The sequence below is a fragment of the Rhinolophus sinicus genome, chromosome 18 (genome assembly GCF_057876585.1).
Source record: "Rhinolophus sinicus isolate RSI-liver-muscle chromosome 18, RSI-T2T, whole genome shotgun sequence".
Lineage (NCBI taxonomy): Eukaryota > Metazoa > Chordata > Mammalia > Chiroptera > Rhinolophidae > Rhinolophus > Rhinolophus sinicus.
The window spans coordinates 16287344-16298543 of NC_142518.1; the positions used below are offsets into that span (position 1 = coordinate 16287344).

Genomic DNA, 11200 nt, shown 5'->3' on the forward strand with positions numbered 1-11200 from the left:
TGAAGTACAGCACAGCGAATATAGTCAATAATACTGCAACAACTATATATAGTGCCAGGCGGGTATTAGACTAATTGAGGGAATCACTGAAAAAATTATACAAATGTCTAACCACATGCTGTACACTTGAAACTAATATAAAATAATATTTAATGTCAACTAACTGAAAACAAATTTTTTAAAACTTTAAAAAAGACATTTAGACAAACAAAACAGAAAATTTTACAAAGGCAGAGCTTCACTAAAAGAAATTATGAAGAGTGTACCTCAGGCAGGAGTGTTTCTTCCACAAGTGAAGTCAGAGATTTAACTAAGAGTAAGAACGAAAAAAAGTATAAAGGAAAACATTCTGTTAACTCTAAAAATTACAAGTACTGCATAGGAGAAAAAAATTGTTGAGAAATCTAATAGCTTACCTTAAGAAACTCTAGAAGACACAAAAATATACACCCATTCCCTTAGTCATCTGAGCAATGACGTCATCACACTTCCGGTCTCGTCTGGAAAATTCCTTCCAACGAGATTGAAAAAGGCAAATGACATCTTACTATCGTTACGAAACTATAGTTTTGACACAGACTCCTTATAAGGATATTGGAACCCCAAAAGGTTCCCCCAGACCACACTTTTAGAACCCCATTGCCCAACGCCAGGTCTCCCGAGATTCTTTCCCCGACTGGACAAGAAGGAAACAGCACAGTCACCGGTCGGGGGCCACAAAGGCAACCCACCTTCCTTTTGCAAAAGTGACCAGGGACGCCTAGGCTCCAAGGTCACGCTTCCGGAAAGGCTCCTTCCTCAAGAAGCCGCTAGAGGGCGCCGCTACAAAACTGGCGCTTGTCTCGCCGACCCCGCCCGTACCTCCCGGGTTCACAGGCTCTGGAAGACAGGGCGGCGCCCGGAAGAGGGGGGAACTGGTCGCGGCCCCATTGGACGAGGTGCCACCGCCTCACGGCCCGGGGCGGCGCTTCGTGCTAAAAAGCGGAGCTCCGCAGCGGCTCAAACACGCAGTTCCAGTTGCAGTCCGCGGAAGTTTTTCTGTTGCTCACCGAGGTTCCCCGGGTCATGGTGCCAGCCTGACTGAGGACAGGACGCTCCCGGGAGACGAATGAAGAACCACCTTCTCCTGCTGTTCAAATACAGGGGCCTGGTCCGCAAAGGGAAGAAAAGCAAAAGACGAAAATGGCTAACTTCGTAATCCGCCCGGCTACCGCTGCCGACTGCAGTGACATCCTGCGGCTGATCAAGGTAGCGGGAAGCCCAGGCTTCTCCTGGGGCGAGGTGCGGGTGGGAGGCGGCTCCGTTTCCGGCCGAGCCGGCCTCGCGCCTCGCCGCAGGTTTTCTCTTCCGCCCGCCTCCCCCAGCCCCGGCCGCGCTGCGCCGCGCCTCTCAGGGCGGGACTCCGGGAACTAATCACCACGCACCCCCACCCACTCTGTTCCCTCTGGGCTGGCCGGGTCGGGGCCTCACTTAGTTATGCTTTTCTCCCTTTCTCCTATGTGCATCGCCCCAGGAACTGGCTAAATATGAATACATGGAAGAACAAGTAATATTAACTGAAAAAGGTAACGCAACAGTGGCGGGGTGGAGGACGAGCGGCGGGTGCCTGTCACCTTCACCGAGGCCAACACTGTCTGCCCCTCCCTGTTTCCCTTTGCAGATCTGCTAGAGGATGGTTTCGGAGAGCACCCTTTCTACCACTGCCTGGTGGCAGAAGTACCCAAAGAGCACCACACTCCAGAAGGTAACCACCCTCCCGTTCCAGAAGCCAGAGACCTAGTGTTGTGTAAACGTAGTGTCTGCCGTGTAGAACCACTGACCACAAAGGGCAAGGTTACTTAGAAGTTGGCCAGAAATAATAGCCAGTGTTCAAACTAATGAGGAAAAAAATAGATGTGCTGCGCTTAATAATAGGGCGGGTTAAAAGAGCTGTTTAAGTGTAAGTATCGGAGTGCGGTGGAGACCGGAACAGTTAGGTATAATGTAATTTGTTGTAATTCAGTTTCATAAATGGTTCTTGTTTGACCCTAACGTAACCTTTTTTGTAATTGTGTTAAATCACATTTTTTTCTTTAATTTGTCCCAATCTTCAGGTTACAGTCTCTAGCTTCGCCATGTACATGGCCCTTCCGTGTACATGGATGGGCGGGGAGGTAACTAAAACATCCTTTACACAATAAAGTAGATGATCATGATAAAAATGAGGTAAGGTCCTATTATCGCACACTTAAAACACGGTAGATCAGAAACTGTAATACTCGCTTCCTGTGTTTGCCAAGGACTATAAAATGGCAAAAAAGTTTAATTTGAAACCTTTGCCTCCATTTGGAATTCTAAACACCCAATAAAAGGGAGTTTTTCTTTTTTTTTTTTTTTTTTTTTGCTGGTCCCTGTTGACTGGTCAGAAGACAGAGCTAAAAGGGGAAGTTGTTTGGCTGGGTGCTTAAGTTTTTTTCTTAAGTCTGTTCCCCAAGCTAGAAGAAACGAGCAGAAAACATAAGAGATGAGGTATTTTTTAGAAGTATATGGATGTTACATAATACCTGGTTTGGGATACCTCTGCTGCTTCTGGCTTAAAAACTGGGGAGAGCAAATTGAAAGTCTTTTAATTGGAAGGCAAGTTCTGAAATTAAACATTGTACTTTTGGCCTAATGTCCCGGCCTTAAGGAAGCAGAGTTTCTAAACGAAAAATATTTACTATTCTGAACTGCCGTGTAAACCTTATTCCCAAGTCAACATACCAGTATATCGATAGGATGTGAATAATGTGTGTGTTTAGTTTAAGACCATAGCAGTTTTGCTCTGGCAAGTAATGAAAGCATTCTCGCTTCCTAAGTGTGAGATGCAGAGGACTGCAGAGTGGTCAGTCCGCAGTTTTAGCCTGGTGTCAGCCAGCTCTGTAATGTGTGCTTTTTTGCAAATACATACTTTGAGAACAGCGAGATAGTCCATCAGTGGCCTGGACTGCACTGGCCTAATAGTCCATCAGTGGCCTGGACTGCACTGGCCTAAAAGTTAGGAGACAGTCCAGTTCATGGCTACTTTATTTCTATAATACATGCATGTATATTTTTTAAAACCTGTGATAGGCTTCTGATTTTGCAGCTACAACTTGAATGGATTGTTTTTGTCCATAGCTCACATGATATTCTTATTACAGGACACAGCATTGTTGGTTTCGCCATGTACTATTTTACCTATGACCCATGGATTGGCAAACTCTTGTATCTTGAGGATTTCTTCGTGATGAGTGATTATAGAGGTAGGGTTGAGTTTAGGGGGGTGACTCTAAAGAGAAAGCAGGGCTTGAAGTCCTTGAAATGACTGTTTAAATGGTATTTCTCTTTCTTTTAGGCTTTGGGATTGGATCAGAAATTCTGAAGAATCTAAGCCAGGTACGTTTTGGTTTGGGGTTTCTGAGTCTGTAAGGGTTACTGGATTATTTTAATAATGATAAGAACTGGGTCTTGGAAAGCAGATGAAATGTCACTGAGTTTGCATTTTCCTCTCCCCTGTGTGTAACAGGTTGCCATGAAATGCCGCTGCAGCAGCATGCACTTCTTGGTAGCAGAATGGAATGAATCATCTATCAACTTCTACAAAAGAAGAGGTGCTTCTGATCTGTCCAGTGAGGAGGGATGGAGACTCTTCAAGATTGACAAAGAGTACTTGCTAAAAATGGCAGCAGAGGAGTAAGGAGTGCTGGAGTACACGATGACAGCTTGCATTCTGTTTTAGAAAACATTCTCAACTTATCTTGCTTTCTATCCTGTTTGTAGTGAAATAGTAGGACGAGCACCCATTCCAAAGCTTTATTACCAGTGGCGTTGTTGCATGTTTGAAATGTGGTCTCTTTATGATGGCGATGCAGTTTGGAGTCAGATTTCTCCTTGAACATCTTTTGATTAACAACAGGGTGGTGTGATCTTAATGTATATGAAAAAAAACTTCATTCTTGTGAGTCATTTAAATGTGTACAATGTACACACTGGTACTTAGAGTTTCTGTTTTGATTCTTTTTTTAATAAACTACCCTTTGATTTCATCCTTTGGTATAAGCTTTTTTTTATTTTAAACCTATTTTTAATCACTATCAATGAAACCCTTGTACAACCCTTGCAAACATTTCTTAGGAGTCAGTGGACAATACTGAAGACACTCAATGTCAGCAAATACATTGTTTTGACTGAAAATCAAAATTCACAGTGTAAAAAAAAAATTCACAGTGTAAATAAAACCATTATTTAAAAGCATGGAAATATATTTCACATTTAAGTTGTTACACTAAAAGCTGGCCTGGTGTAAGCATTTTTTACTAATCCTTTATTTCTTAAGACATTTTTCTTGCTGTTGAGTTTAAAATAAAAATGGCCAAAAACAACATAAAACTTTATACTGTGTTTCCCTGAAAATAACTTTTAGCCAGACAATCAGCTCTAATGCGTCTTTTGGAGCAAAAATTAATAAAAGACCTGGTATTACATTATATTACATAAGACCCGATCTTATAGTAAAATAAAACCAGGTCTTATATTTTTTGCTCCAAAAGACCCATTAGAGCTGATTGTCCGGCTAGGTCTTATTTTCAGGGAAACAGTGATTATTTAAACAAATATGGAAGGAAGCCAGTTGAATTCTAAGGTTTTATATGCAACAAGATGTAAAAGATGACTTGACATTGACATTGTACACTTCACCTGCAGAATTTTTAAGAGCTTAGAAACCAAGGCCCACAATAAATAAGCCCATTTGTTACACAAGTAAAAGAGGCAGAGGTGGGATTCTGAAACATTGGAAATTATTGGGGGAAAAACTTGTCCACAATAATTTCACCCTATATAAAACACTATTCAGAAGGAAAAGTGGATCACTTTGCTATCAGGCAGGAACGAAAATCCCATATTTTTACAGGAAATTGGCAAACAGGTTGGAGTTGGACACAGGTACCAATAAGGGAAATGAGCATCCCATTTGGAGAACACATTTGTTGGACTGTACCGTTTCCCCTAAAATAAGACCTAGCCAGACAATTGGTTCTAATGCATCTTTTGGAGCAAAAATTAATATAAGACCCGGTTTTATTTTACTATAAGATCGGGTCTTATGTAATACCAGGTCTTACATTAATTTTTGCTCCAAAAGACACACTAGAGCTGATTGTCTGGATAGGTCTTATTTGCGGGGAAACATGGTATTAACATAGTGGGCTTCTAAGAGGAGTACTTAAAACCTCCAGTGGGAAAGAAAAAGTTTTTTCCAGGACTGAAAAAACTCAGAAGGGGCATGAGGAAGAGATAGCTTTAGATAATGGGAACTTTTATTGCTCATTACGTTGCTCTAAATTCCTAAACCTACTAATTACCATGATAATGAAAATGGTAGATGATAAGAACTACTGTACTGATTTCCAAGATTCATGTTTTATAAAAGAAGTCATCAGATACCTGAAAAACAATACTCCTTTCTTTCTGTTTTCCAGGAAATAAATACTGGGCTCCTCGGTTGAAAGGGGATTTTGCCTTGCATCCCCTTGTTTCAGTGTCTGTTACGGCTTCTTAAATTAGAAGGCAGCCATATAAACAAGTGTGATCTTGTATTTAATAAGGAGAGCTTTAGGATTTATGGGTGGCTCAGACAGCATGCAAAGAAAACAGGCTTACAGAGTCCATTCTCAACCAAGATCTTCCTAGGATGGCAAGTAACCATGGAAGAGAGACCCTGGCAAACAAGAGGGGTTAACTAAACACGAGGCTTTTGGGGAAAGAAGACATTTTGAAAATTGTGTTTTAGAAAGAGGGCCTCTGAGGAAAACAACTGCATTCTGACTGCTTAAGTATGTGAATAAATTAGATTAACCAAACGAGTTACAATGTAACTCTTTGTTCTCTCATTCTGCTTAGAGCTTAGCCCTAAAGGCCCAGTGTTGTCACACGAAAGCTTTTATGACGTTTTTGTGTCCATTTTAAAGAAATCCCTTAAGTTGAAAATTTAGAAGCTGAAACCACAACACATCAGCTCACTTAATGTTCATCTCAATCACAAAGACAGCCCTTTAAAAACAACTATAAAACATCCATAAAGCTTGACATCAACAAAGTAAGAAAGCATGTTCTGGGAAAATTACATGAAAGGAAATAATAAACGATAAACCTGGAAGGGGGGGGGGGAGTCCATGTAAGCAACACCTCTGTAAAGATAACTTTAAAATTACGATTTTACTAAACTGTTATGCCTGACATATTCATTTGGGAAGAACAGTATTTCAGGTCTAAGGACTTGTCAGTTATAATGTGGATGGAAAAGGGGCCACATACTAAACCTGACAAGCTCAGGGGAGGCCAGCATGGCAGGCCCTACAAACACAGAGATCGAAATTAACCACATAAGAGGGTGTGAACGTAAAACTTCCTAAAAGCGGGTCATGGCTGGTAGTCACATCCTAGGTCTGTAGCTTCCTTGACAAAGGTCAATCTTTACCTTAAGTGAGCCTGCCAATTGTCTTTGCATCTAAGATAAGATGCCCTTGGAATGTCAGAGTAATCCCTTTTTCCAGACACCTCAGGGCTCAACCCAGGGCACCAGAGCACAGATCACAGAACCCATCATTGTTATCTTGTTTCTTGAATACCATCTCTGTGCTGTAAATATTAATTAACTATCCTGTACCCCCAATGCCAATGTAAAAGAAGTACGTGTCTCTCCATTTTACTTTTTATCCATCTCAGAGATTTCCCTGCTTTGCTTTCTCCCTCCCCCTTAATCTACCACTGATGGATTTCATGTAACCCTCCTTATGTCTCCTCCTTTGATTCTAATGTATAAAATTAACTGCAAAACTGCCATTCTCTGGAAGATAATCTGTTGAGATTTTGCTTCCCAGCAATTGTCATCAGTGTCGCTCAAACTCATTAAAAGTTCTCTACAGATCTGGACATTTCTTACGTTGACATTTTCATTTGGCATAGTTGGTGGGATTCCAAAGAAGCCCACCCTATAGACCCGGATTCAGTGCTAAATACCAGCAGGGGCCCACTGTGCCTCACAGGCTCCCTGCTTCGCATCCGGTGAACTTGGGTGAGTTTTTCTTGGAATTCAGGACCTCCCTGTTTTAAGGTAGGAGGCACTGACTTTATTTGAGTTGTTTTTAAAAATCCTTGAGGTGGCATTAAAGCTTAAGGGTTGAGATAACTCAGGCTAAGAACAAGAGTTGAGATAACTCAGAGACAGGAGAAAACAAAAATGGGGGCTGGTTTTTAATTTTGGCTTTTCAATTGGAATTGCTTAGTTCGACTCTGAACAAAACCTTTTGCTAGATAGTTGAGAGTTTGAACTTGTTGAGTTCTGAAGATAAGGGGCATTTACTCCCTCCAGCTTGAATTTCGGGTACTTAAGTGACTAAGAATCTATGTGGAGGTGTTTGAGGGTACATCTCAAAATGTGCAGTGGCCCCATAGGGAATTCCAATACAACTGTAATTAAATAATTGACTCGTCTGGGGACGTGCACATGAAGGCTGGTTACCTAGCGCTCCAAGTCCTCACACTTGTACTAGACAGCTGGGGAGAGAAAATGAGGCACATGAGAAGGTTGAAGCAACTTGGGAGCCCCTTGGAGCTCTTATATACAGCACACTTCAACCCTCTACACAATATCACTAGAAAATTAAGACTCTGCAGATCTCAAAAGAAAACTAAAATTAACATGGGAAATCGTGCCTCCAAAGCCAACGAGCTCCCAGACCCCAATCCCATTAATACTCCTGCAGATGTACAGTTCCTAGGGAGCCTTTACTTGCAGGAACTTACAGAAATAGGAAGATTTAACTAGAAGTGGTAGCAACTTAAGATGGCCAAAATGGAGGGGGCAGCCAGATGGCTCAGTTGGTTAGAGCGTGAGCTCTCAACAACAAGGTTGCCGGTTCAATTCCCTCTATGGGATGGTGGGCTGTGCCCCCTGCAACGAAAGAATGAAAACGGCGACTGGACTTGGAGCTGAGCTGCGCCCTCCACAACTAGAATGAAGGACAATGACTTGGAGCTGATGGGCCCTGGAAAAACGCACTGTTCCCCAATAGTCCCCAATTTGAAAAAAAAAAGATGGCCAAAATGGAGCTCTTTTGACATCTATATTTTTTGTGTGCCCGGTTCAAAAAAGCCAGCTCTAAAATCAGACTGAATGAATGGGAGGCTTACCTCAATTGGCAAATACCCTGTTTCCCCGAAAATAAGACCTAGCCGGACCATCAGCTCTAATGCATCTTTTGGAGCAAAAATTAAAATATCACCCGGTCTTATATTATATTATATAAGACCCGGTCTTATTTTACTATAAGACATACATAATATAACATATAATATAATAGTAAAATTATATAGTAAAATATATTAATTTGGGGGTCTTATATTAATTTTTGCTCCAAAAGACGCATGAGAGCTGATTGTCTGGCTAGGGGTTATTTTTGGGGAAACCCAGTAGAAGCTTCTGAAACGGAGCCCAGGGAGATGTTCTCTCCAGGAAGTTAGTGAGAAAATTTTAGAGACCGTCTCTGAACTAAAGAAGGTTTCTGAAGCTGCTCAATGCCAACACCCCACTTTTCCTTCTTCTCCAACTGTCCCACTGTACCCTTTACTTTATTGTCCGAACTTACTCTCCTTTCCTCCTCCTCCTTCTCTCTCTCTCTTTTACATCTCTACTGCAGCTCCCTACTTACCTAGTAGACACTCATAGAAAAGCAGACCAGGATAGACTAGGGGGGAAAAAAACCGAGAAATTCTGGCAGCTCCCTTTAGAGAAAAGCCGGTCTCCAGCAGAGGGGAACCAGTAATTGTATACAAACAGAACTAAGGAATCTAACTAAAGATTCCCCCGACCCTCTCTAGGACCCTAATGAGTTAGCAAAGGAATTTGAATTAACTGTTAGAACATATCATCTTGGCTATTCTGACCTATTCCAATTAGTGCACCTACTGGTTTCTGAGAGAGAGCAAAGCAACAGAATTACTAAACAAGGTTTAAGGGGAAACTCCTGCAGAGGAGTCTGCTTTTATTGTAAAAAGTCAGGTCACCTTAAGAAGGATTGTAGAAAACTGAAATGAGATTTAGGAAAAAAAAAAAAAAAAAAAAACAGAAGCAAGCATAGGGCTGCTCCAAGGACTATGAGAGGGCATTTCCCCTTACTAATACTTTAGGAGAAACTGAAATTACCATAAAAGAGGAAACTACTAAGGCCCTTGTAGATACGGGGATACTTTATCTGTTCTTAACCCTAACTGATTAAGTTGCCCTCTTCCTCGGAGTAAAGCTTCTGTACGAACGGTAGGGACATCTAATCAATCAATGTCTGTTTTTAAAGCAGAACCGGTTCCCTTCCAGCTAGAGAATGTTACAGGGCAACATATATTTTAACAAGTCAAATCTGCCCCAACTCACCTGATGGGTGAGACTTTCTTGAAACCAATGACGCCCACATATCCTTCTCCCAGAAGGGTGAAATGTATTTAGAACTAAATGAATCAGATACTGAACCAACTGGGAAAACAACGATTTTAAAAGAAACTACATGAAAGGACACTAGTCTTGAGACTGACTGAACGTTTATTACAGGATGTTCCAATGCAACTTTGAGCCTCTTCCAGTACAGATATTGGCAAGATTAAGTCACCTGCTCCTATTAAAATAACTATTGATAATACTTTTCCTCTACCTAATATTTGCCAATATCCTTTAAGGCCTCATGCACTAGCTGGAATTAGCCCATTATAAAGATTACTTTTAACAGTGGGGGCTTATAATTCTATGTACAAGCCCCTGTAAAAAAAAAAAAAAAAGCCCCTTTTCTTATCCTTCCAGTAAAGAAACCCAAAGGGAAAGGATGGAGATTTGCTCAGGATCTCATAGCTATAAAGATATCCTGTGGTTCCAAATCCACATACCCTATTATCAGCTACTCCTGTATATACTGCCAATATTTTTCAGTGATAGATTTACGTAGTGCCTTTTTCAGCATTCCTGTAAAACAAAAAAAAAAACAGACAGGAAATACGTCTCTGCTTTTCCACCTAGGAAGATCATGAGTTTACTTGGACAGTAATGTCCCAGGGGTATACAGAGTCCCTTATTTGAGTGTCCCCTATTTCTCTCAGATACTAATAACTGATTCAGATGATATTGAATTTCCCAGAAATTCCACTCTAATCCAATATGTGAATGATTTACTCTTTTTTTGTGAATGATTTACTCTTATGCTCTAGGATATATTACACTCCCAAGAGGACACAATTTACCTATTACAGTAGCTAGCCATAAAGGGATATAGAGTCTCAAAGAACAAGCTTCGATTCTGTTTACCCCAAGTAAAATACCTTGGTTATCTAGTATCTAAAGATAGGCTACTAATTAACCCTGAAAGATTCAGAGGAATAATATCCTTTCCTCTTCTACAAACAAACAAACAAACACAGCTTAGAGTATTCCTGGGTCTAACTGGATACTGTCACAATTGGGTTCCAAATTTTTCATTAATGGCCCAGTCTCTATATGTCTTATTAAAATTAGATCAACCTGAACCCATTTAATGGAACCCCAAAAGAAAGAATGCTGAAGATGCTCTAGAGAAAGTATTATCAAAAGCTCCCACCCTGGGACACCTTAATTATGAACTTTCTTCCTTTTTATACATGAAAATAAAGGAAAAGCTTTAGAAGTTTTAACTCAAAAAACAGAGAGATCATCATAGACCTATAGGATATTGTAGTCAGCAGTTAGATTCAGTAGCCAAAGGGCCCCCTCCCTGCAAGGGCGCCATCTCTGCTACAGCCACGTTATTCAAACAAACAGAAGAAACAGTTATGGGCACTCCTTTATTTATGTTATACATTCTGTTGAATCTCCACTGAACTCTCATCATCCTCAACACTCCATCAGTCGACTGGCTTCTTCTTCTGAACTACTCGTGCTTTCTGCACCTAATATTACTTTAACTTGATGTAACAGTCTTAACCCAGCAATTCTGCTACCTTCTTTGCAGGATGAAGACATCCATGATTGTGTTTTGCTTACTGACCACCTTCTTGTTCCTAGGAATGATTTACAGGAAACTCTTACAAGTATTAATAATGCTGACTTAAGCTGGTTTACAGATAGATCTTATCTGAAAGATAAACAGGGAGATTACTAAGCTGGATATGCAATAACATCCAT

At 40.9% G+C, this 11200-nt stretch overlaps 1 protein-coding gene and 1 long non-coding RNA gene across 2 annotated transcripts; one reads left to right on the forward strand and one right to left on the reverse strand.

The window, feature by feature from the left end:
* The first annotated feature begins 938 nt into the window (after positions 1-938).
* On the forward strand, positions 939-4046 carry SAT1 (spermidine/spermine N1-acetyltransferase 1). Its single transcript, XM_019713799.3, has 6 exons — positions 939-1248; positions 1514-1565; positions 1661-1744; positions 3162-3263; positions 3356-3396; positions 3527-4046. Exons 1-6 carry the CDS (start codon positions 1183-1185, stop codon positions 3695-3697), a joined length of 516 nt encoding a protein of 171 aa, XP_019569358.1. The 5' UTR covers positions 939-1182; the 3' UTR covers positions 3698-4046.
* On the reverse strand, positions 2768-3119 carry LOC141569721 (uncharacterized). The gene is made up of 2 exons (XR_012493479.1): positions 2995-3119; positions 2768-2960 (listed from the first exon to the last, which is right to left on the reverse strand). It is a non-coding gene; the product is annotated as an uncharacterized LOC141569721 (long non-coding RNA).
* Positions 4047-11200: the final 7154 nt, after the last annotated feature.

What these genes read in the sequence shown, in the direction of transcription:
- SAT1 (XM_019713799.3), top strand. Translation starts at nt 1,183, where the DNA reads ATGGCTAACTTCGTAATCCGCCCGGCTACCGCTGCCGACTGCAGTGAC. An exon ending in AGAGCACCACACTCCAGAAG is followed by an intron (nt 1,745 to 3,161) that starts GTAACCACCCTC and finishes TTCTTATTACAG; the next exon opens with GACACAGCATTGTTGGTTTC. An exon ending in CGTGATGAGTGATTATAGAG is followed by an intron (nt 3,264 to 3,355) that starts GTAGGGTTGAGT and finishes TCTTTCTTTTAG; the next exon opens with GCTTTGGGATTGGATCAGAA.